Source organism: Drosophila virilis, chromosome 5 (assembly GCF_030788295.1).
Source record: "Drosophila virilis strain 15010-1051.87 chromosome 5, Dvir_AGI_RSII-ME, whole genome shotgun sequence".
NCBI classification, from domain to species: domain Eukaryota; kingdom Metazoa; phylum Arthropoda; class Insecta; order Diptera; family Drosophilidae; genus Drosophila; species Drosophila virilis.
Genome location: NC_091547.1, coordinates 20,425,804 through 20,453,464, shown reverse-complemented (window position 1 = coordinate 20,453,464; position 27,661 = coordinate 20,425,804). Strand labels below are relative to the sequence as shown.

Genomic DNA, 27,661 nt, shown 5'->3' with positions numbered 1-27,661 from the left:
CAATAAATTAATATCATTTTTTACTTACGACAAATACATAAATAATTTGATTCATTTGCAAACATAGAAATTGACTAAATTGTAACTGCGATTAACTAAGTTTGATTTGATTTTTTTTTTTTAGTTTTTTAGTTCTTTCCTGCTTGTAGTATGTATAGTACATGAATAAGTAATGAAAAATTATATACAGTATTCGTATGGTACTGGATGGACACTATTTCCCCGTTGCCTTCTCCTCCAGCTGAGCCTGTATGTGCCGGACATTCTGACCGCCGCTGCTGTGACCGTGGCGCTGGAAGAAGGCATTGATGGAGCTCATGGAGCGGTATTCGAGATTATCGCTGACATGCCAATCGACGCTGATACTCTGATGTCTGCCCACGGGATTGCGTATCTTTGTCTCATTGTATTTCTCTAGCAGATGCAGCAGGCAATCCTTTGTCGTATTGGCCGCCTCCTCCAGATTAACCGTTTGATGCGTATCCGGCAGGCCAACGGGCACATCGCGACTCATCTGATTGATGCGGAACTTGGCACGTCGACTGCTCGCCGACTCCGAGAAGACATGGTTGCCGCTGTTGCTGCTGCTGGAGCTGAACTTGGAGCTGCTTGTACTGGTCCTTTGCACATGGCTCTTCGTATTGGCAGTGCTCATTGTGCTCACTGTGGACTGGCTGCGCAGCTGCTGCGACTGCTGCGACTTGGACCAGCTGTTGTCGCTCTTGCCATTGCTCAGCTTGGGCGTCTCCTCAATGGACTGTTGCAGGCGCACGGACAGGGAGCTTATCTTCTGGTGGCCATCATTGGAGCGCGTTTGAGTCTGTTGGCTGCTGCTGCTGCTGGCGCTGTGCAGCTGGCCACGCGGCGTTGCTCGGCTGGCGCTGGCGCTGTTGCGTGTGCTGCTTATCCATTTGTTGCCCTCCTGCGTAAAGCTGCTTTCCGTGGCCGCATTATTATTGCTATCGCCCAGCTTGGTATTGATCTCGGCGAGCATTAGCAGATGATCGGATAGCTTGCGTATTTCATCCGCCAGATTGACGCGCTCCCCGGAGCTGCGCCGGCCCAGCAGATAGGTCGTGTCCGAGTTGCGACGATCGAATGTGTGCAAATAGCTTTTCATGCTGCGCTGCTGCTGGGCGCTGCTTTCGCTGCCGGAGAACTCATCAAAGTTCTCATTGAACAGATGCTGCGGCGTGGGCGTGGCACAGCCCGAAGCACTGGCCGTCGTCGGGAACAACTTCTCGCGGGATTCGTTGATGGGCGTGGTTGCCACCGAATGGGGACTGTCCGCGCTGCGTCGCTCCTCCTCAAATGCCGCCGCCGCCTGCCTCTCATACTCCTGCTCATCGTCCGTCAGCGTTGCTATCGATTCACACGGCGAGGGCGAGCACACTGCAAAGGCACGTGAAAAGATTTGAGTTTCATGGAGCAGTTCACAATGGAGCATACATACAGATTAGGGTTGTTTCTGGGAGGGGTTAGGTTTTAATTGTAATTATCAAAGTGGTATCGGAAACATAGAGACACATATATACACAAGATTAGAGCATGCTTATGAGACGGACAGCCCAGTTGATTAGCGCCAACAGAGAAGTTAGTAATGGATCGTAACAGCTAGCCCTGACAGACAACATACTGTGCACAAAAAAACATACTAGTAGTGAAATTGAGCTCTTTTTTATGTTTTGAGTCATCAGTATTAAGAAATTATTCAATCTCCGAAATAGACAATTTTTATTCAATTAATATTTGAACTATATTTGTTGTGGTTCTTTGAATTTTATAATTTTTAGTAGTTGTAAGGAAATTCTTTAAGTTATTAAACATAATTAGTTGGAAGTTTCAATTGTTTAATAAATATTTTTATGCAGAATTTACATAGGTAATTGAAAAAGTAGGCTATGTACAATTAAATTACATTTAATATAACAAAATTAGAAATGTAATTTAATTATTTGTCATATTTTTATCAGAATTTGCAAAAGTATTTGTAAATATTATGCATAATTTACAATAAAAATACTTGTAATTTACCAAGAAAATTAAAATTTAATTTAAGTTTTTATCATTATTTTACCAGAAATGATTATGTTAAAGTAATCTATTATTTATTAAAGTAATTAAGAATTTAATCCATTTTTAATTACTTTTGGTCAGTAGGTTAACAACAATTTTTAATGACTGCGCTTGTTATTTAATTCAAAAATTTATAAAAATAATAATGCTACATTATGCTACAGATCTTGCTTTAATTTTGATTAAACTTTACCAAAATATTTAGAAAAGTAAAAAAGTAAAGTGAATAGTATTCGAATTGTAAGTAATGTTTTTAGAAAATTAAAAGAAAAAATAATACATTTTAATTTTTTTCGAAGATTTTTGTATAATTTCTTATTCGTAATGGATCACAACATAAATAAGCTTCATGTTTTATGAACGACATCCGTTGAGATGAAATGAAACTTCGACAAACTTTAGAATTTGGCTGCAGTTTTGATCGATATATTTTATCTTTATTTGATCGATAATGGAGCTTACCTTGTCCGGTAGTTTTGAAACTGTGGCTAGGTGTTGAGCTAAACTTGAACTAGGTTAGGATAATGTCTTATTTTGTTTTAAATTGTTTATCTTGGAATGTTTACGTTTGGATAGAGTTGTGACTAGTGTATTCGAAAAAAGGTTTGTAGTATTTGAATTTGAAGTAAGTATATTTTGGTATTACTCTTGTCATTGGCTGTCTTTATCACAGTGTCGAAACGTTAAGCAACTTATAAGTATAACTAGGCAATTTGGTTAATAGAGGTGGCATCCGCTATAAGGATGCGCTTAAAGCTACGGTTACTTAAAATATAAACCAACAACGTTTATGTAAATACTCAAAATTTGTTGTTGTTGTTGTTGTTGTTGGTGACATGCCTTCTTTCTTCCACACACAACATAATTACAATAGCTCATTTAAAGCTTATGTTAACACAAAACATTAATAGATTGAAAAATATAATATATATGAAGAGAAAGAATGAGAGAGCGCGTGAGAGTTAAAGCGGGCACTGAAGCGTGCCCTTCTTCGCGCTTCTCATTGAGCTAACTTGGTTTACATTCAAGTTAAGAGAGAACAACAATTAGTTGGTCGTTTTCTGTTTGTTTGTTTGTTTGTTTGTTGGTTTTCAAGTTAATTATGTAATTTACAAATTGGTTGTGATTTGCGTTCGCCCCCGCTCATTTGCCATGGATGAGCGCATGCCGGTCGCGCTGCCGCTGGGAGCCACCGTTGCGGCAGTACTCACCTCGGGAAGAGGAGATGCTGTCCTGGCCATGGGGTCGTCGCGGATGCGTGTAACTTGTCTCATTTAATGGCGCTATCACATTGCCCTCGACGTCAAAGACGTACGGGCTATTCGGATGCGTCTCCCAGCGCACTATGAAATTCTTTAAATTATCCTTCGTGGCATCTAGCTCTTTGTTCTGTTGGGAATTGGGCAGCACAGAATTTTATAATAGTTGTTGGTCTATTTTGCTAGCTTCTGCTTACCTCTAGCTCATGTGTGTTGCACAGCTGCGCCAGCTCTTCGCTATCCTCGTCCTGTTCCGTCGCCTCGTCCTCGTCATCATCCGCATCCTCAATTGTTTCCGTTGAATCCTCCGAAGACTCCGAGGCTAGCGGTGTGGGCGACTCTGACTTCAGGCGCGTCTTGCTGCTCACTGTGGCGCTCTTGGTTACTTTTGCTGTTCCAGCTGCTGTTGCTTGTTTTGTGGGCGTGGCAACGGGATGTTGTTGCAGCCATTTGTGCTTAACACAATCGGCGGCTGTCATGCGGGTGCTGTGGGGCATTTGGTTGATTAAAAGGGCTGCTAAGGCTCAGCAGGAGGGCTGCTGGCCCCGTTATGGCTAGACACTAATTAAGAAAACGCACCTCAAGTCCTTAACAAGGAGCTTCGCTATGAAATCCAGGCACTCCGGGGATATGCCATTAAAGCATTCATCCTCGAAATCGTATTTTGCAATGGTTACATTTGACATTGTTTCAATGTCGTTCTCGCCCATGAACGGCGACAGACCAGAAATGCTGTAGTTGTTGTTGTTGTTGTTTCACCATGTGTGTGTGTGTGTGTGTGTGTGGTAAAGTCAATAAACATGAAATGTAAAAGCAGCGCACACAAAATAAATAAATACATAAAAAAAACACACAGCAGCGTTTAATTAACTAAATTAAATTGGCGCCGAGCGAGTGCTGTTTAGTTTTTCCTTAGCAGCGCGGGCGTTGGGCGGGGGCGTGCTTGAAACACCTTCCTTTCCATTGCTAAGACTTTGATTATTCAATTCTAGACCGGCGCAATTTTCACAGATTTTTAATTAGTTTGCTCTGCTCACTGCGGCAGCCCCAACCCTAAGCCCAGCGCCAGCGCAAGCTTTGATTAAATTTTCAAGTGTCATATTCTTGAAAATACTGTGCAACAAAATTTTGAAAAAAATATATATATATGTTCTGCTTTTCAATTTTTGCATATTGTGAAAATTAAATGTCTTTATTTATGTTGTTAAATTTTTCAAATTTGAGCAGCAAATAACCCTATTTTATTAAATTTATCTTAAATAAATTTTAAAGAATGTACAAAGTTTCTATAAATCCCTTTTAATTAAGAAAAACTCGTTGTGCAGTGTAACTGACTTAAATAAAATATATTTCCGCCACAAAATACTTACAGCACATAGCAGATGACACCAACGCTCCACATATCGGTGCCATAGGAGATGCAGTCAAAATTAACAACTTCGGGCGCCACAAACTCAGGTGTGCCAAAGAGCACCTGAAAGGGTGTCAGTCAATATGCGTACCCCAAATATAGCTGAGAACTTGTAACTTACCCTCAGACGCTTGTCTGGATCGAATTTGCGTGCCAGTCCAAAGTCAATGATCTTAATGCGATTACCCTTTTGTGTTAGCACCAGAATATTCTCGGGCTTTAGATCCAAATGGATAATACCATTGCCGTGTATAAAGGCCATGGCCTCGCACACCTGACGTATAAAGACACGACACACGCGTTCCGTGAGCACGAATTCATCGTCCACAACACGATCAAAGAGTTCGCCGCCCTCAATGCTGTCAAGTTAATAAAATCAAATAACATTTAGAGTTGATCGAATGCAGAAGGATATTTATAAGAAAGCAACATTGAACATATACGAAAAGCATGCCAGCTGAAGCCAAGACAACAGTTAAGGCCATAACTTAATTAAGTCCCACTTAGTGCTAATTTTTAGTCCATTGGCTTACCTGCCCCGACTACCCGCTTTAAAACTACATATGTTATTTACAAGAGCAGGGTATTGTTTAACATAACACGAAAATCAGATAATACATGAACATCAACCTACGTGGAGGAAGTAAAGCGCAGCAACTGAACTGCAAAGCATTAGCTTCATAAATTTAACAAAATTTATAAGCCAAATGCCTTACAAGAGAACAAAACTTTTAAGTATGTCTAAGTTTTATTCCTCTATTTAAGGCAGTTTATGCGCTCTACTTTTAAATGCTTCAACATGTCTACTAAAAATACCTTTATCTATTGCTGATTACAAATTTAATATAACATGTTAATTGAAATTCAAGAGACGTGGATATATTTTATTCTTAATAGTATTCGAATAAGGACACTCAGAAAGTTCTGCATAGGTTTACTTGCAACACAGCTGCTTGCTATGAAACTTCGCTGTAAATATTACCACGATTAAAGCACATTTTAGCCGAATAGCAAATAAATACATTTAAATACTTTAAAGTAAAACGATTCATTAAGTGTTTTGTACAAAATAAATATGCAGAGGATAACTGTAAGACATATCTTTATCTGTTGCTTTAATTGGGCGCTCTCATAGCTGCTTGTTATGAAACTTCACTGTAAATATGAATACGAATAAAGCACATTTAATAGCCAAATATCACATAAATACTTTAAAGTGAACTATTTGAAAAACTTAAAGCTGCTGAATTAGCTTTATTTATTGATCCCATTTTATTTCATCTAAAAAATAACAGTTGCATAAGGGAATCGGCTTATGTGATATCATTTGAGCATTTTATCAGCTGCATTTCCCATATGCGGTAATCGATGTGACTTATGTGCCCGATGCAGCTGCAGATTACAAATTTTGTCAGTTGACATGAAATATATTTACAAAGCAGAAGGACTACGGCAATGCCAACAGTCCAAATAAATATTATTGTTTGTGTGTGGAAATAAAATGCAATTTTCATTAGAATAGCAAATGGACAATTTTTGCAAACGAGCTTGCAGCTTGTCAACGAATTCTGTCTTGGCAAAAATATGTTTGCTGCATTTTCTGAATATGCAAAACGAAACAACTTTTGCAAGTAAACAATTAAGACTGGAAAACAAAAACAACAACAACAATGCAGACTGTCAGCATTGTTGTCGAGTGTAGTTGGGGCACAACCAACTCTTAGCCATGAAAATTAATTTAAAAAGTAAAAAGTCAAGTGAGCTAGACAAAAGAGTCGTAACTTTATTGTTTCTGGCCAGCAAGTGTTGCGTTTCATTTCTGCGGCGCTACCGAAATGTGGGTCAAGGTCATGGCATAATCGTTGCGCCGTTACCTGACTCAAACGCTTTTATGGCACAAAGAATATGGCCACGTTTTGGGCCAGATTGTTCCCTTTTTATTGGGCATCAACGCCAGATATAATAAGAAAGAACGGCTATATGCGGCACGTCGAAGGTTAAATACTCCCTTTCTATGGGATATGGTAGTCCGATAATGTTCAGATTGTGCAGGCGTATAAGGAGAATGGTAAAACTCGCAGTACTAAGTTTGGTCAAGATTTCTGGAGATACAACAAACTTAATTTTCGACCGAATCTTTCTAAATAATATATTTGTCCGATTCCTAAATATGTACTGTCTGCAACAAAGAGACGAATCTATGCCATGTTTTATTACGCTAGTTTTAGGTCTAAGCGACTAGCTTGAATCCAAACATGGCTCTTGATACTGATTAATATAACATATGGGATTTCAAATGTCTACTGCTTTGCGTTACACACTTCATGATAAAATTACAATACACAATAATAGGGTATAACTAGGAACCTGTTGCTGAAGGTTTTCTTTCTGAGTGTAGTCAAAAAATAAAAAAAGCAAAATAGGAAAACTTTTATAGTTTTGCGTTGTGTGTGCGTGTTCGTGTGCGTGTGTGAGTGAAAGAACTTTACTACTTTACGATAATGTGCGTACGTGTAAATCGTATTTTATGCACATTTCCCGCTGATTGCAAGATATTGTGTTCCACAACAATGTAACAACAACAATAGAATAGAGCATTCAACAAAAAGACCAACAAAAGTTATGAAAATGTTGTCAAAGTAGTTTGACAAGGACAACAAAACACACAAAGCACACACACAGACACAGGTCCCAACACAACAAAAACAAATACAAGCGAAATCAACATGTTTGCTACATGGATAGACAATTTCTACTACATATATAAAATATAAATATATATATATATATATATATATATTTATATATGTGTGTGGGGATTCGTTCAGCCTTACAGTTCCAGGACGACGCACATCATTTTCTGATATTCGTATGCAGCATACAATTGTATAATGAGATGATGTTGCAATGAATTCATAATCTCCACTTCACGCTCCACATTCCGCTTGTCCTCGCGTTTTGGTATGGGCACAAATTTTGCTGCCAATTGTATTCCACTCTTTTTGTCCCTGCACTTGTACACTGTGCCGAATTTACCACTGAGAATTGGAAATCATATGATTAGCATTTCATGCAATCGAACGGCAAGTGTGTTAGGCTAAATGTTTCTTTTTCTTTTTGTAGTACTTACCGTCCCACCTCGCCGAGCACGTCGAACAATTTATGCGCGTCCACATTTCGATTTATGGTCACATCGCGCATTGGAAAAGCGGGCTCCAGAACTGCAAGAAATCCGGTGAGAGTAGTTAATATATAATAAATATGGCAAGTACGAAACGAGATAATCAAAAACTTTTTACACAGATTCCGTTTATTGCTTTTTACTGTAGTTCCCAGAAGTGTTTTATCATAGTGCTTAAAGAAAGCTTTTCTATGCACTTCACGTTTCATTTTTTAAGCAACTAAAAGCTTAACTGAACTCTTCAATTTGTTGATTGGCATCCTTTGTTGCGCCTTGCACCACAAAGCAATGCTCTCACTTCACCAAGATTCTGAAGAAGTTACTTTAACCTTTACTCAATATCGATTGCTATTTTGCAAGCTTTTTTTTTCTCTCTCGAGAAGTATGTTTTTCTTATTTCTTTCTGCATGACCTCTCTATTCGCTTCTCACACAGCGATTTGCGACAAAAAGTCAGTTGCACAAGGCATAAACCTAAATGCGAACCACTTGCAGCATACTCCATCATATTCGACTACTTCGAGCGTCTCTTGAAATATGGCATTCAATCATTTTCATTGTGCGCCGATACGAAATGCATTTAATATCGGGTATTATGACCTCCTCGGCTCCGCCAACCACACGGCAACAGTTTCTGCTTGTCACATATTTCGCAACATATTGCAGACAATTTGTTGTGGTATTTTTTGTGCTATTTTCTTGTTATTGTTATTTTTCTTATTCAAAAGGAAACCCTTTTCAAAATTCATTTGTTGTTGTCGTTGTTGTTTCTACAAGTTGCCAAACAAATAAAAATGACTTCATTGAATTGAATTCTACAGCCAAGGGACACACCAACGAGCACAACCGCAAGCGAGGACGACGACAACGATGACTTACTGAAAATATTGTGTGTGCTCACAGTCACACACAGACACACACACACACACATATGCTCAAGCATATGTAGTAGGTGTGCCAAACGTGGACATAAACTATATTTTTTTATATACCCTATACCCCAAGGGGTATTGTGAATTTGTTTAAGGGACAGTGTTATACAACACTTACCCTAAAAAAAAAAAAATTTCTATATTCCTAATCAACATAAAATTATAATTATAAGTACATATTGATAAAAAATCAAAACAGTGTGTATTATAAACCAGAATATTAAATAAAAATAAAATTGTATACTCTTTCAGCTCCATGCAGAGTATCTGCTGTTCAGATACAGCCAGCTGTGAGCTTTTCAGCTTGTTTTCCAATATTTCTTTTTAATATTTTTCCATTAAGCGTAAGCAGTTCAAATTGACATTTGGTCGCACCGAAGCCCCATCGAGATTTGTCCAAAATCTTGAAAAGAAATCAACTTGAATTTGCAATTTAAATTATTGATAAACTCTCTCCAAATCTCTCCCTGTCTCCTCTCGCCCTTTAGCTCTGTCTAGCGTATAGCTTGTTTTAAGCTTTTGCGTTGCACTCATAAACGCTGTCAGCTGGAAGACTTTGGGTGCCGTTTGCTCTATTAATATGCAAATGGCGCATATAAGTATGCTACGAAAAGCACGATAAATCTTTAAAATCAAAGGCAAGCCCATAACGGCATATGGATAACTGTGTGCGAGTGTGTGTGAAGATGTGTGAGTGTTGGTGTAATTTCTAGTGTGTGTGAAACGAAGCGTAAGGTGCGCGCGCGGGGTTGCATCTTGCGGAAAAACTTGGCAAATTCAAAGTGAAAGTTGAATAGAGGCATGTGCAGCATATTCCAGTGTGTGTCTACGTGTGTTTGAATGTGTATGTGTGTGTCTGTGCCCTGCTATTTGTGTGCAGTGAGGCACTTGTGCGTGTGCAGCGATTGCTGCAACTTGACGCCGTCTCACACACTGCTATCTCTTGCTCTATCTAAGGCTGTGTGTGTGCTCCCTAAACGGCTTTTTGGCGCAAAGTGTATGCATGTCTGCTGCAGTTTTTGAGTGTGTGTCTGTGTGTTTGTGTGTGTGCGTCTTTTGAGTGCACTTTGCCAATAATGCGCACAATTTAAGTTTGAGCAAACACGCCCATTCGAATCGCAGCTGCCCCATTCTCGTTAGATCCCAGCGACATATTCAATTGGAATACGAAACTTGGGCAAAACTTCAGGTGATAACAAAAATATAATTTTTTTTTGTGCTCACATAATTTATGGCCAAATCAAATATTTTCATAAATTGCATGCGTGTCAGACAAAGCACACAGACGTACTTTATGCGCCATAACAGTTTTATACACTGACACACGCACACGCACGCACATTGACGCGCTAGCTAACACATTCATTTCCGGTTTTGAGCTCATGAATATATGAATTTATATCGACTCGGCCTGGTAGTTGAACTGCGGCACATACTTTCCAGCGCTTAGACCGCCATCTACCTATAACTTTGCAGTATAATCCGTTCCCTACTTTTGCAGCATCTCCTCACATCTGTCCCCTTGGTTTTTATGTTCACGTTGCTGTGATTGTGTCTGCTGTTGCAGTTTTGGCCCTGGCTTAGCTTCGACTCGTTTGTGCCTCACGAATTGAATTGGATTTGGTTCGAACGTTATGCAGCTTAACGTAGAGCCTCGTGTCTGGCCATCGAGCACACAAATGCGCTTATAAACGCAGCCAAATAGAGTCGAGAGGAGTCTTATTAGGTGCATGGCATATGCTATTGAGCTGTCTGCGGGCTAAGCCTATGAATAAACAAGTGGGTTTTTCTCGCATGAACTTAAGTCCAACAAATATCTGAAGCCCAATTCATAAAGATAAACTTCTATATTCATGCGGGATAGGAAATTGCATAAATTCGTGTTGTTCGGCTCATAAAAAGGTGTATAAACTTCACAAATTCATTTTTGCTGCAAAGCAGTTGAGAAATGGGCATAAAAAGGTTTAATCGAGGATTTCAAATGGATGTAAAGGGATTTAAAAATATGTTCAGAGCTGATAGCTTGCAAAGTGTTTTAAATGAGCTGCTGAAATTAAGTATATAAACTAAAAGTGCAATAAAATAAATTATTTATTTATCAAACACCTACGAAAATTAAATTAAAGTTAATTATAAGGTAAAAAGTTACCTTCAAAGACTTCGGTTATAAAAAGAAAGGTTAGTACAGCTTTTAATTAATTATTCTACTTAAGTATTCTTGCTTAAATTATTTTAAGCAACAACTATGTCAACTGCATATATTCCACACAAAAATCCCAACTAATTTAATTAAATTCGAATTCAAGTGCGAACACTTAACAAATGCTGCCACCGAAATCATTTAATGTGATGTACGGCACCTTAGAGCCCGACCACGCCCACATCGTGCAGCATTGTGTGAACGTCAAATGGTACTGATAAAATGCCACTCGTTGCAATTTCAATCTACAAAAACTTTGAAAAGTTAATTTATGCACAATATCAAAAGCGCATTTGAGAGGGCGATTGTAAAATGCCAAAAGAATAGATTGAGTGTGAGATGCAGTGTGGTTGTGCGGGGAGAGGGAGGTCGGTTAGGGGGTGGAATTAAATGCGAATATATATAGTATATATAGTATATATAGTATATTTGCATGCGCTCTCATTCAATTGAGTGCCGTTTGTAGATAGCGAAACGAGTTTTTTGTGCCAACGCCAGCAATTTTTGTGATATGAGAATCAGCAGTTTCTTTTCTTTGAATTGCCAAGCATATTCGCAGTTTTCCCAAGGCTTGGCCCTGCCCCTTTGCCTCTTGCCCAGTCCTTTGCATTTTGGCAACTGTTGACAGTTTGGCCGCATCTTGACTTTTATTTCAGAGCATCAAAATAAAGCATGCAGCTTAAAATTAATTTTCAAATTATATCAATTTAAATTTTAAGTGCCTTTAAATTAATGAAAAAATTTAATGCCGCCATGAAAACTCTTAAAGTTTGTTTAACAACAAATTGTTCAACAATTGCGAACTGTTGCACATCAAAATGATAACGGCACACACACACACACATCCGCAAAAACAACAATATTAATGTGTCGTATTATGCATACGCCGCGTGTGCCGCAAAAACACAAAAAATAAAATGTATTTTTTATTTAACAAACGCGTTGGCATTTTAATATGTGCGTTAAAAAGTTGTGTCATGGGGCACGGGGCAGCGTGCTTGTTGGTATGTGGTTTATAGGTTTTTAATAACACTTTTTATATGTCTGAGGGCAGCACAACAAATGCTCAACTTAAACTCAACGTTTCGGGCCGCTGGCCCGAGGCAATAAGCCGCAAGTATGTCAAGCATTTAATGGCAAAGGATATAAATCCAAAGCACGGCATATTTACACAAAGATTAAGCAAGTTTTATTTGTATATATAGAGGTTCATGTCAAACAGAATACGCCTAAAGATGTTCCGAGAAAGTTGTTCATCTGTATTTCGCATTCGTGCGATATTGTCAAGCTCTGAATTAAAAAAATAAATAACTTATAAGTAATTAATTCCTTACATAGTTTCATTTTAGTTATTCAATCAATTTCACTCATTTTAGTTTTCGTAATTATTTCGTAAATGTCATGTCTTAACTGAAATTTTAAGCATATAATTAGCTTATAAGTACTAATTTTTACAGGCTGCGAAATACATAGTTTAATTGAAATTATTCCAATTCCACACGTTTCGAGTAGCGCATGCTGCGGGATGTCTTATAATATATATAAATATATGTGATATACATATGTGATATATACATATATCAAAAGAGTGCCTGCTTATTTTTGGAAACGCAACATAAATTTGTTCTTTGGTGGCCAGACTACAAATAATAACTGACATTGCAGCTGACTAATGGGGAATAGCATATGACAAACGTCTGAAAGAATAAAAAATGCTGAAAATGTATGTTATTGTAGTTGTAGTAATAGTTGTTATTACTGTTGTTGTTTCCGCCTGGTTCGTGCACTTTAATCAGCCTAAGTGCTGGCAAAAGAAGAGCAAGAAAAAAATACACCAACTACCACAGGCAAAATTAAAAATGGTAAAACTTTGCTCGTTTGCTGCTCTGATGGCTGCTGCTGCTGCTGCTGTGACTGTGACTGTGGCTGCCATTTCAAATTGGTTATTACACGGAACTTGCCACACACACCAGCACACATACACGCACACATGGATGTATCTGTGTGAAAGGTCTGTGCGGACACAAGCTGCAGTTTACGTATTTCTGTCGACTGTTTGTTTGCATTTGCACTTATTGTTCGCCTGCTTAAAAAGCCGAAAATGAGAGTTGCATCATTTTCTTTTTTAAAGCCAACATTTTGTCATTACGTGCTGTCATCTGACATTCACACATATGCGATTGTTTATGATCCCATTTTTCGTAGCGCAAATCGTTCACCTATGGTGAATTATTATTACTAATAATGTTTGTGTGTTAAAAAACAGAAGCTTTGTGGCTTATATGAATTAATTGCAGAATTTAACTGCCTATTAATATTTTATGGGCGGTTATTTATTAAGTTAAACATGATATTAAATTAAAATAGTTTAAAAAAAAAAACGAAAATTAATCTCAAAAGCCAATTAAATAAAAAAAAAACAAGGTTAATAAGTTTTTGCATTTTTATAGAGTTGAGGTAGTCGAGGATAAATATGTATATTTAATATAATAGAAGTTACTTCCAGTTGAATACTCTTATTTATACCCTTGTAGAGAGTATCATAATTTTGCCATGAAATGTGTAGCGCATAGAATGAAGAAGACATCTCATTTCCTATAAATCGGCAGACGAGGACTCTGTTTTCAAAAATATTTTCTGCACTTTTCTCACATATAAAAAGGGAAATGGCAACAAGAGTATTAAATCTTCGGCGTGCCGAAGATACCATTACTTTCACATCTAAAAATAAACGCTTAACTTATATTTAATTGTGTTTTTTGTTGGTTTTGATGACCTTTGCAGATGCATTTCAATATGCCAATGCCTGCCTTCCATTATACATATAAAAGAACTTTGTGCTATATGCTAAAAACTTATTTAAGCAACAACATAACACAATTTTTTAACGGATTTAATAAATTCAACAAATTTCATAGCATTAACCTTGAGAATACCTGTATTAATCAAAATTCGTAATGGCAGCAACAATTTATTTCTTACAATCGAATGCATTTGCGTCTTTTCTTAAGTCGCTTGCCGATAATCAATTGAACAAATGATAAATGACAAGGCTAAATTGTCTAGGCACAAGATATGATTTTCTTTTTTTTTCTTCTGTTTTGTTTAAAACAAAAGCGTTCGGTTCAGCGAACAGACAGCAAATCAATATCAACAAAAATGTCGCCCAAAATCTTTTAATACAGGTGCATATACATACATATACATGTTTTCACGTGTTTATGTATGTAGATACAAATGTATCTGCAGTCACATGGCAGCAGGCAGCAATTCATCTTCATCATTTTTGCATGCCATGCGTAAGTCCGTTGCCACGCCCACGAATATTTTAACATAGCTCAAGTGACGACAACGTATATGAAATAAAAAAAAAATATATATATATATATGAAAATCGTTAAGGCAAAATGAAAAGTAATAATCGGGAAGAAGAAACCTAGCTAGGCTAGCGATAAAGCCCCTGCTAACGCCAGTTAGGCAAGGGAAATGCCAAAAATGCCTGTGTATGTGGTGTGTGGGGATGAGCGTGTGTTTGTGACTGCCTGTGGGTGTGTGCTTAGCTGCTCTAATGCACTGTCAAGTGTTTCAACTACCAACTGTTTCCAAGTCTTGGCAAAGTGTTGCTATGAACCGCACGCGCACTTTTCAACTTTAAGTTGCATACTTTTGTGGGCCACTTTAATTGCCCATTGACATTTAAATTTATGCGTGTGCGTAGCTAGCGCAAAAAATTGCCAACTAAAGGGGGCCAGCAGGCGGAAATTGTGTGTCTGGTTGTGTGTGTGTGTGCGTGTGTTGCTCATAAGATTTTATGATTCTAATGCCGCTTGCCAATTTGAAAGTTGCGCAAGTTGATTATAAGCCAAGGCAAGGGGAATGGGTCCCATAACTTTGGCATAAACTTTGCCAGACTAAATAGATGAGCCAATTATTTGGCACATTTTTGATATGCTGCTATGGCAGCAAATTCGGTAAAGTTCATGAACAGAAATTCTATTTTGTATTCTATTAAGGCTACATCAAGCCACATATTTATTTTCAATATTTGAAAATTCATTATTTATTTTACATTTAACAAGAACATATTATTTTATATGAAATTAAAAAGAAAAAGGAACAATTTTATTATTTGTTTATTTGTTGATCTTATAAAAGGTTTAGTCTTTCTTTTCTCTTTATTATTTTTCTTGTTCAAATATTTCATTTGATATTATTTGTTCCCTTTGATTTAGAGAGTAGAGTATTTATGTTTCTTCTATAAGGAATATTTTCTTGAGTTAATTTTTTCGCTGTCTTTATTTTGGCCTGACAGCAGCAAATGAAATTAGCATTAGGAATTTGTATGCAAGTGTTGTGTACGCAAGTGTGTGTGTGTGTGTGTGAGGGTGCTACAAATTGAGTGCTGCCAGGCAGAATTTTTATTTTTATTTGTATTTTTTCATATAATTTTATTTGCATTGCTGTCGTTTTCATTAAGTGCGAAATTTCATTCAGATCGCGCGCTTAACCAAGTTATTTCTATGCATTTCAATTATTTTTGTAGAATTCTTTGGTCGTACAGTTCATTAAGCTGTTTAATTTGGATGGGTCCGCATAAAACACGCATACGACATGTGTGCGCATGTGCGTGTGCGTGTCTGTATGCTGGATGACAAAGGCGTTGAGGTCTGTTGGTCTAAAAGCATTTCTGGCGCACACATTTCTTAAATTGTTTTTTACCAAACACTTTATGGCTATGCACCCGCCCAATTCGTGCTCGGGCGCCACTGGGCCAAGAGCTTTTGTGGCGTCTTGTTCATATGCTCTACTCACACGATGTTTAGCTAACCCTTTACACATTCATTACACCGGCTTTTGTGGTGGGCGTGTGCATATTTCGCGCTTATGTATAATCAGCGCTGCTATTCGAGCTGCTCTGTCTGTGTGTGGCACCAAGAGTTTCCTCTTTTTGCTTTCAATTTCAATGCATATACGTGCCTGTGTGTGTCTGTTTGTGTGGGTGCAAAGTTTTGAGCGCTTTAAGCAAAGTACCATAAAATTTAAATCGACTGAAATGTGCTGCTGTCTACATGATGGCAAACAGGGCCAACGCTAATTGATTGATGTGAACACAGCAATTTTCAAGGCAATTTCAAAGTTCAACAATGGTTCAACAATGCCTGAATATGGCACCCGGCGACACACGACAAACGACAGACCCAGACGCACAGGCCACACAAGATGGATGCAAAGGGCTAGCTGACAGCTGCAAAAGATAAACACAAGAGACTTCACTTCTTTTCAGCTCCTGCCTGTCTTCGTCTACATATTCATCAGCAGTTCCATCTCTGTTTCCACTTACAGATACAGCTTTAGCTCTTCAGCTGCAATCACTGCAATTTTTTCTATATGCCCCTGCAGCGGGTGTTGTCATTTTGTGACTGAGTTGTGAAATGTTCTGTTCTCAAATTCCAGACAAAGCTTTGCTCATGCTACTACATACTATACTCATGCTACTAAATAGAATTATTATTGAAGATATCTTAGCATATCTAAACCTATCCATTGGGAAAGTTTCTACCACAGAAATAATGTATCTTAAATTGATTTCTCAAATGAAATATCTATTTATTTTTATTTTATTACCTGCAGGGCATTCAATCTTCGGCAATGAGCGTATAGCTCTGCTTGCTTGTATTCAGATTTTGACTTTTTTTTTTGCTACGTCAGCAACAGGAGCCGTAGATATGGTGAGTCCTTAACTAAACGCGGCGCTCTCATAGAAAATGCAAAACAATTTTAAGGCTGTCTAACGATGTACACGATACGTCGCATCGCTTGGCTATAGCCGCAGAGAGCAAGGCACAGTTCTGTGCGACAGAGGCAGAGGCAGAGGCAGACACGGCACGAGATGAGGCAAAGATGTGGCGTCGCAGTGAACTCATTAAAAGTTTCGCTTAGCCAAGTTGCAACAAAAACGGCAGCTGCGACAAATGTTAAGCGTTGCATGTGAATAAAATGTGCAATTCCTAAATAATAAGCAGGCCGCAGAAACGCGTTCACCATTTTTCTAAAAACCGCCCCACGCCCCCTTTAGATAGCGTTTAATTAATTTAATGAGCTGCCATCGCAGCACCACGTGAGCAAACGGTTGCAATATGCCTCGTTGCTGTAGTGTCTCTGCCGTCTGCTAATGACTTATGAGCCAAACAGCCAAACTCACGTGCCCCGCGCAACTGCAGCTCGTTAGCATTAAACCGGAGCTACCTGGCAATATTTTGCCATTGAACCGGGGCCAAATGCGCTGCCATTGAAGCGCGTCAGGCGCTTAGTTAATTATTGGCATTTGCGGTGACCAGCGCAAAAGCGTATTAATTTATAGTACGCATACGCCATGTTGTACACCCAGGTACCCATAAACGTTATGATCCCCGCCAACAGCAGCAGCAGCAGCAGCAGCAGAAGCCACGTGAAATTAACGATGCTGCGGCTGAAACCACTTTTCATAGCCGCTTTTGGGACTTGCACGAGTTGGCGATGCATGTTGTTGGATCATAATTTTGATTAAAATGTTGCTGTGCGGTAAACGGCTTAGTTAATATAGCTTGTATCGTGATGTAGTACAATAATTTGTTGTGCTTTAAAAGCACTTTCGTTATAGACTTTTTAAATAATGCTAATAATGCTACTCTTCTCAGGACTTCAGTACTCGCTGTTCTCTGGCTTGTCTTGAAATTGTTTTTAAAGATTTTTTTTAGAATTTAGGTCTTGTGCGCATTTCCAAAAAAGCATAAAGCAAACGTAATTGTAATATTTTCCTAGGCCATTTTCTCAAAAACTTTCGCAGTCACCGAATTGGCGGCTTTTAATTAGACTTGTGCCATGGCAACGCATTCATTTATCTGCCTTCGTATATTTCCGTCGCTGCCCATAAAATGGAAAACCACTTGAAAAGAAGGCAACGCGGCCAAAAAGAGCCACCACAGCACTGCCAGCCACAACAAAAAGAAAAGAACACACACAGATATGGCCAAGCAAAAATCAAAGGCGCGGACTAGACGGCCACCGACAGCAAGCGAGGGGTGTGTGTGTGCGCTTGTGTGTGTGTGTGTGTGTGTAGTTGGACGTTTTGTGGCTGCTTTAAGAGCGGCGGCAAACATTAGCGAACACACATTTGCACTCAAATTAAATTGAATTTTAGGCATAATCTAATAACAACAGTTCACTACGAACTATTTGCCGAAAATGGCGGCTAACGCAAACGGAAATGCATGCGGCGTATGTAACGAGTGGCCGCGAAGTGGCGGGGGCGGGGCATGGTAGCCATCTGAATTTGGCTGCGTGGGGAAGCAAGATAAATCAATTAACGTGCCGCGGCACGAGCACAAACAAAACAATTAATCAAGATGCAGGTTTTTAGTTACATACGCAGCGGAAATGAGGTAATTGAAAAGCCATCGATTCAATGACAGCATTGAAGTATGTGCGTGTGTGTGTGTGTGTGTGTGTGCCTGTTGGGGTCAGCAGCTGGTACATGTTCACACGCACAGCTGACGACAATTTGTTAAAATTTAACGCTTTATTTACTGCTGACTGGCTGAATGCCTGAATGGCTGACTGGCTGCTTTCCACAGGACGGCCATTCGGCGGAGGGGGAACGTATTCTTTCCCGTCTCCTCCGACTGCCAGGACACTGTAAAGTGTCCATGTTGAACGACAGTTTGACATCTCTAAATAAAGTTTGCAGTCTAGCTACGTGCACACACACACACACACACACACATACACACCAACAACACGCTTGACAATTTAATGGTGTTGAGGTTATTTATACAATACGCTCGCTGCATCCGTTCAAACATTCATGGGATTGCAGCCAATGACATGACCAGAATCGAGTGTTGGCACATCTTAAAGCGCTTCCCCAATTTCAATTGTTGGAGTAGACAAAGCAACCAACTGAATCCTTTGTATTTTTTTAAAGCAAAATGCATATGTTATAAGAATAAAGTTGGGAAAATTACAACGGAAAGCTTAAAGGAAAAGAATATATATGCAAATTATATTTATAATATATCAACATTTTATATTTTTATATATTTCAGTAATTTGCTGGCAAGTCTAGGGGTCTCTAGCTCTTATGGGTTCTGAGATCCTTGCGTTCATACATACGGACGGACGGACGGACGGACGGACGGACGGACGGACGGATTGACAGACAGACAGACATGGCTAGATCGACTCGGCTATTGATGCTAATCAAGAATATATATACTTTATGGGGTCGGAGATGCTTCCTTCTGCCTGTTACATACATTTGGATTTTGCACAAATACAATATACCCTTATACCCATTTTTAATGGGTTCAGGGTATAAAAATATATTAAGCGTACACAGTGTAAGAAAATAGCTGCAAATAAATTTTCTTCAACAAATTTACCTTAACTTAATACAAATTACGCATATATATTTTTTTTAAGAAACAACTAAAGTGTAGTTTGAGGCGAACCGTAAATGTTTATAAGTATTAAAGGCCACCTATTATATTACCGCACAAGCAACCCGTAACCACATGAAAGGGTCATAACTCAGCGCTAAAGCGCATTATATGACCTATCCCCGAACTCAGGTCCAGTTGATGGCCAGCTACTTGCCGTTGCATTTAATTTGAACAGCACTCGAAATTAATGGTCAGCGTGCGTCGGTTACATAAAAGCGACTGCGTAACGAGTTAACAGATACAAATGTCGAAATAAGAGGAACATCAATTCAAACACTCGTCGCCTTAATACATGTGCACTGCAATTGCCCAAAAGCAATTAAATAACATACACGACAATAATTCGATAGTAATTAACCGGCTTTTAGGGTAAATACGCAAAATGTCCATGCGAATTTGTTTGCTCGCAGCACTCGAGGCTCAACGAGGTTCAACGTTGCGTATATGCAATGTGTTAGCCGATTAGCGAAGAGCAACCTGCGTGGGCCATATTGTAATTTATCATAACGGTATATTTGTGATGTATTGACAGTTACCTGAAGCACATAAATAACAACAATGTAGGGAAATGGAAAATTCGCTCAGCGTTGTTGCTGTTATTGTTGATGCAAATCAAATGAGCTGCTGGCGACCAAATGTGGAAAAGCGTTGAGCGAGGCGAGTTGCAATAAATAAAACAAATGAGAGAAGTGCACTGGCATTTACATAATTTTGATTATTTTTGCAGCTAGCTGCGTGAAGGCACTATCCAAGCTAGCAACAACAACAACAACAACAATAGCAACATAAATGTTTGCAATATGGAAATTGCAGTTTGCCATTTTGGCGCGAAATGTCTACATGAAAATTGAGTTGCACTAGCAAATGTGTGCATATATATATACAGTGTGTGCATGTGTGTTTGTAGTGTGTGCGTGCTGTGTGTGTGTGTGTGTGTATGTTTTGTTGGCTTGCATTTGGCAAATGCAATCTTAACAAGACTCCTGGTCGCTGCCTGCAATACATTAAATTGCAATTTTAATTTGCTTAGCAGTACGCTCTCTCTCCCTCTCTCACACACAAACTCTCTCTCTCTCTCTCTCTCTCTCTTTCTCTCTCTCTCTGTTGTTCTTCAAGTCTTTAACTGTCTAGCTGAATCTAACATACTCTCACTCGTTTTTGTTAGCTGTCCTATGCCACATGGCGTATGCGCTATAGCCATACATATATGCATGCACTCACGCCTTGTCTGCAATTTTAATGCTGCCGCTGCCGCTGCTGCTGCTGTTATTGTTGGTGGTGCTGCTTTTGCTGTTATTCCACCTGCAGCTGCGGCTCAGACAGCCGCCAGATACTTGCGCATTAAAAATTTAAATAAAATTGCAGAGAAACAGAGAGTATAAGAAATACATGACTGTGGAAATGGGTATTGGGTTACGGCTCAGCTATATGAAAATGGATATTGGATAGCTCCGCTTGGCTGTACGTGTACCTCACAGCTTCTCTGTGTATTTTTGTACTTTCAAATAACAGTTCAATTGCTTACAACAATAAACATTTATATATGCTTAAAGTCATTTTGCTTTCAAGGCATTCCCACACAGTGCTTAGCCTTTATTGTTAATCGGTTTTAGAAATTATGTGTCTTACTTATGGGATTTTCACAATGATTTATATTTAAAAACATGTGTGCAGGCTTTTATTTAGTTAAATTAGTATTTTATTGCTAAGCAAATTTGCTTGTAGATTATTTATATAAATTTATTAGTATACAGCCAAGAGCTGAACTTCTATTTATATAAAATAAATTACAGCTAGAATTTATGTAAGCTACAGCCTGATGATTATGTGAAAATAATTTTAATGTGTGAATTATACAAATATTTCTCCTAACCACCAAAATTCCCACAAAAAGCATAAAAAAAAAAAAATAGAATATAAAACCCGTATACCTCCATTGTCAGTCGCGCGGAAAACGTATAAATATTCATTAAATCTTGGTTTCTTGCCAATATCGGCGCACATAGACAACGAGACATAAACACGTTCATTCAGTTTTTAAATATACATTATATATAGCTGCCAAACGATTCTAAACAAAAGATAAAACCATCCAAAAAGCAAGCAGAGACAAAGAATCGAAATGCTCAAAAGAAATCACATGAGGGAAGTGCACAAAAAGCAGGAAGCCAAATTCTGAATTCGACAGTAAAAATATTTACATAATTAATTGACATTTAGCAAAATTATAGTATCTATACAAACATGCAATTATATATATATATATATTTATATAGATTGTGTATTCCAAATTGCCGCTGTGTACACAAATTTGTCGATCATTAGTGTAAACTGTAAAAACCCCAAAAACGAAATAGAAGAACGCTCTCTGCATGAGACAGCCGCAAGGAATTTGCAACGTCAAATGAAGTGAATATCAACGAACGACCTTCAACATGAAATGCGACGTAAAATAAATTTATCTCAATTATATATATGTACTACATATATATAGATACCTTTAGCTATACATGTGTGTGTTGTCAGTTCTCTATGCGTTTGAGTGTGTGCGTGTGTGTGTGCGTGTGTGTCGGTGTGCTGCTTTTCATTTTCGCTCATTTGCACTGCCCGCTGCTTTGACGGGTTGGGGGAGTTACTCAGAGACGTGAAGTGAAAAATTGTTGTGTGTTTTTCTCTATGTGTAGGTGTGTGTGTGTGTGTGCGCATGTGTGTTTGCTTTACATTCACCTTGGCAACGTACAAAAATTAAAAGCAAAATAAAAATTATTTTGATATTTGTGCGGCAAACGCGTAAAAAAGAATGAAATATCTATCTACATACAGTGAAAACCCGCTAGCTGAGAATACTCAGCATACTACTTATCTACAGATCTTTTCCACAAAAAAAAAAGCAAAACAAAACCACAATGTCATTGATGTAAGAATAGTAAGAACAGCGCTCAATAGGGCTTCATGAAGGTTCTAAAATAGTTTACGAATAGCTCTATAATAGCTTTAATTAAAATATATATATTGAGTTTTTTTAAGGCTTTCTATTTAATTTTTACTGACTGACTGAGTGACGGACTGAGAAATTGATTGACCCAAGCCGCAAGAGCCAGGAAGAGCTGAAATTTTCAATTGGCATCAAGCTCATTTTCAGAGATTCTCGTTGTTAAGATTGCTTGTAAATTTTTTTTACTGTGCCCCGAAAATCTCTTAGCCAAATATACGAAAATTTGTGCGCATTAAATGACGCCAATATGAGGCGTTGGCCAGCAGTTTTATGCATTTTTTTTTTGTCGGTCGGTAGCTGTCTGCATGTTTTTAAATGTTAAAACAAAAATGATATATGTGAATGTGAAAATATTGTATATATTATTTAGCTAACAATTTGTTTGGCTTGGCGCTGATAAAGCAATTGAATTTTAAAATTGTTTGTATAGTAGACTAAATCACAGCTCCATTAAATAAATAAAGTAAATTCCAAGTGTTGGCAGAGCTTTAAATAATTTATATTCGTGTGTTTCATAAAAAGACACTGCAATTGGTATTTACATAGTTTTATTAACGAGAATTTTTAATTTCTGTGCGGTTTGGTAATATCCGTGCAGTTGCTGTTGAAATTTTTTTCATTTCCGCTTGGCTGTTAAAGTAGTTTGTGGCAGATACAATTTGAGGCAAGTTTGTTGAAAGAGAGAGCGCGTTGAGATCATTTAACAATCCGGCTGGGTCCCTAAACGGAAATTGAGAAATCAGCTTTCGCGCCATTAGCACATAATTCAGCTGTGTCAACAGCCAGACAAAAGCCTACACACACACATGCAAGGAGGGGACAAATAAAAACTGAGCAATTTGCCAACACACATTCACACACACACACACACACACACAATCGCTGAAAAAGGGTTTCAAGTTCCTCACACCTGTAGCAAAAGTATTTCCGTTTGTTGTTATTTGCCAATTTGAGAAAACGGCCTGGGAAATCGAGCCGCCGCAGCGCAACCCTTTTCTGTTTTTTTTTTCTTTTTTTTGGCTTATGGGCGTGACGTAGGCGTTGTGAGGTTGCCCGACACTAAATCACGACGCCCGTGTGCGGTCACACCCCGAAAACACGAAGCCAAATACAAGAGCACATGCCACAGCTAAATACCCTGTATGCAAGAACTAAGTGCGATCTGATACATACTTTGCAAAGTGTTTTCACTCAAGTAATTGGTATTAATATAACACATACCCAATTATAGAGATCAGAGAAATATGTATTTTTATATGCTTAGGCGTAAATATTTTGATATATGTTACTTTTCTTCGAAATGCAATTGAATAAAAATTATTTGGAAGAAAGTAGAATGGATACAAATTCAGAGCAGTTAAAATTATATTTTAATTGAATACAAATATTTTACATCTTTCAACCAATTCTATTTATTAGGTCATTAAAGCAAGATTGACTGTATCTATATATTTTTACCCATTTTAAAATATAAAGTTGGGATATATTAACTAATATTATAATATATTATATATATTAGGTTATTGAAGCTAGACTCGGCTGTTGAGCTGATCAAAAATATGTAAATCAGAGTTAATATTTTAAATATTTTCTTACCCTCCCTCTCCCCTTTTAAGGAATACATGAAGATATTCCAAAAAAAATGTCTCTTACTGACTCCTTTCTATAGATTGAATTAAGATATACAAAATCAAATTGATAAATTAAACGTCTCTCATTTACACTCCCAATCAAAACCGCTAATTATTCGTTTTATTCGCGCATTTTTTTATTACAGGGTATTTCATAGTTTGGTCATATCTTTTGGTAAGTTAGCCTGTGTATTGTACAACGTTTGCATTGTTTTTTTTTTTTTTTGTTTTTTGATTTCCACTCGTTGCCCTTTTCATTTTTCAAATTGCTTCGCGCTTGCCATTTTTCATGCTATATGCTTTTGCCTTTTATTTTGTCTGACTTTTTGTTCTTTGCTCTCTTTCCCTCTCTCTATTTCTCTCCCTCTGTCTCTATCTCGTTCTCTCTTTTGTCGCTCATCCAACTACTTGACACTTCCGTTTCCGTTTGAGTTGGCCTGACATTGTCTTAGGTTTCTAAGCCAGTGCAAATTTTCAAAGCAAAGCCACTGTAGTTACTCTTACGCATACCCGAAGCTTACCCGCCCGCCGCTTCCCCTCGTCCACTTTCCTGCGTCCCCATTCTCAAATTTACGTTTGACGTTTATCCTTCAACGCCTTTCGGTTGCCAGCGCCCAAACTTTAATATGAATGGCAACAAAAAAAAAAAGCATTTGCTTTCAGTGTTTTATGCGTGAAATTTATTGTTTCTGACAATGAAAATGGCGGCGCAAACGTTTCCTGATCACAGCCCGTCTTATCTATGGGCCCTTTTCCTCCCCCTTTTTTTTCGCTGCCTGCTCCATTGTCGTATTTTATTGAAATTCATGTATTTTTAAAAGCCTTGGCCATTTGGTAGCTGAGCCGCATTGGCTCTAAATCGTTTAAGCATTTGTTCTGTATTTTGTCGTTTTTCGGCTGGCTTTATTTTTGCTTGATTTTTACAGATATTTCGTTGTTGTTCGGTTTCGGTGTTTATCTGTGCATAAAAGTTAATGCTTTGCATCATGGCACACAAATGTTTATTGCGCCTGGGCTGTTGGTCCTTTATTAAAGCGTAGTTAGAATCCGATAACTAAATTGGCAAAGACCCCAAAAATGAAAGGGAACAGCTGCTAATCCATAGATTTGTCTTGATTTGATTTGTCTATTTGCAGTCGTTTCTTTTTAGCTGTATATCTTGGGCAGAGTGGGGCCAATAAGAAGTTGTAGTTCAAAAGAAATAAACTTTTATGAATTTTTAGTTGATTGACCCGCCTTAATTTAGTAGAATGTAATTTGACATATACATAAAATGGTTGTCTGATTTTCATTCACATACTCAACCTTACGTTTGTGCTTTCACGACCGACCTTGACCTTAGCTTATCACAATGTTAAAAAGATTGACTAGTTCAGCTATAGATAGATTCTATAAATTATTGTCTATAATAAACTAGTCAATAACTATTGTAAGAGCTTTTTAATGCCCAATTTACAGCTGTAATCAAACTCTTATTACTTTTCAACATATCAGCGGACAGGTTTATACTCACATAAACATATAGATATTTGTAAGGTACTCTTATCTTATCAAATATCACTTGTCAGTGATACGGAATACGCATACGCAGCGTTGTCGTCGTTTTTCTATTTTCACTTTGTTCAACTTTATCAGTCTCACTATTGACTATTCCCCTTTAATATATATATATATATATGTTTGAATTAGTTAGTAACTAGTTAGTGACTTACCGCCTTCCGGCTCTGAGTCATCGATGTAGATCATTTTGCTGTGACTGCGTCCCTTGGCGCTGGGTTCACGTAGACGAGTGCCCGTTTTGGCTGTTTTGCTTTACAATATATATGTACTTGAGATATATTTAAAATTGTTTTTATATATATATATTTTTTTATATTTGCACGTTTGTACACACTTGTTTTTTGCTATTTGCTGCTATCTATAATATTTCACACAAATTTCTTTTTATAACACAAAACATTTTCTTTTTGCGTTGTGTCAAAAATAAATGATTTTCTTTTGACTGAACTTCACTTCACAGCAAGATTTGGTTTTATTTTGATTTATTTATTATTTTTTTTTATTTTTATTTGCAATATTTTTTTTTAGTATTTTAGCTACGCACTTAAAAAATGACACAAAAAATTATCAAGCTTTGCGAATTTTTATATTATTTTTGTGCTACGACTTATGGCTTAGGACACGTTGCGTATGCGTAATATTTGACACAGTTATTCGGTTATTTCTTTGATTTGCTTAGTGAGGGGGGGATGGACTCCGTTTTGAGCTGAGGCTGCCTTTGATTGCGTGCTATTGTGTCATCGTCATTGCGAGCGAGCGTTGTGCATCAAACTGTTTTTGGCCTGCGCCACATTATTTGATTTGGGGCCCCGCATTGCCAATATTTTTCTTTTGCCTTTCTGCTTGCCGCTCTTTGGCGCTCAATTATAAAGGGGTCTATATGTGTGTGCGTGTGTTCGACTATGCGAGTGTGCTTGGCTGACTGCTGATGGCAGCCTGCCTGGTAAGGGAGGCGGGCCTGGCACGACTTGTCGCCGATCGACTCGACTCCGACTCCGACTCTCGGGCAAGCCCAGTGCCAGCGCTCGCGAGCGTTTTTATTCTATATCTATAAATAAACAAAGAAACAAAAAAAAAACAAAACCAAATACATTGGGCCCACAAGTTGTGCTCGCTGTTGCCGCTGCTCTAGCTAGCGTATCTGTATCTGTATCGTTCTGTCTGTTTAGTTATAAAAATAAATTGCAAAACAATTTGTATGTTGCGCTCTCTTTGCGGCTTGTATTTGGTAAACGAATGAAAATCATTTTCCTTGCTGTCGTTTAGCACATTTTTGTAGTGTGTGAATTTTCTTCTCTTTTTTTTTGTCTTCAATTTTTTGGCAGCTTTTTGCCACCTACTTGTCGTTGTTATGTATATATAAAAATATATGTGCCCTGGTAAATGGCTTTCTATGGTCCCCGCTTCTTTGCCTCTTTGTGTCTGGCGTCTCTCTGTTATCTGCCGTTTTCTGTGCGCTTCGCAACTTGTTGCCGCTTTCAGCTGCATTCTTGCGCTGGGCATGTGTCACGTTTGTTGTTGTTGTTGTTGTTGGCCAAAAAGTTGTCAATCGCTTAGTTGCTTATATCACACCATTGACCTTCGCTGAGATTTGGCTTATCAGGCCCAAGTTTGTTATGGCCCATCAGTACTTGCTAAGCGCTAGCTGTCAATAACTTGTGTTTCAAAGATACAGCAAATAAAATGCAGTTATTTATTGTGCTGTTTGTTGGATCGACTATATCGTATTTTGGGCGCTGAGCTGTATTTTAACTTCCTGGTGAAATTAGCTAACTATATACGTAAATACCACCGGTAAATACATTTTTCTATATTACTTTTTACAGCTTGGTGAAAAAATGCTTTTTGGCAGATATGACACTTCGTGATGACTAAATGTTAATGAATTTAACATTTGTTATATTTTTAGAAATATCTACTAAATTGCAATCAAATTT

At 38.0% G+C, this 27,661-nt stretch overlaps 1 protein-coding gene across 1 annotated transcript; it reads right to left on the bottom strand.

Moving 5' to 3' along the window:
* Positions 1-39: 39 nt before the first annotated feature.
* sqa (spaghetti-squash activator) lies at positions 40-26,659 on the bottom strand. The gene is made up of 9 exons (XM_002049261.4): positions 25,877-26,659; positions 7,877-7,967; positions 7,581-7,784; positions 4,868-5,105; positions 4,706-4,809; positions 3,915-4,067; positions 3,533-3,821; positions 3,288-3,465; positions 40-1,392 (listed from the first exon to the last, which is right to left on the bottom strand). Exons 1-9 carry the CDS (start codon positions 25,908-25,910, stop codon positions 215-217), a joined length of 2,469 nt encoding a protein of 822 aa, XP_002049297.2. The 5' UTR covers positions 25,911-26,659; the 3' UTR covers positions 40-214.
* Positions 26,660-27,661: the final 1,002 nt, after the last annotated feature.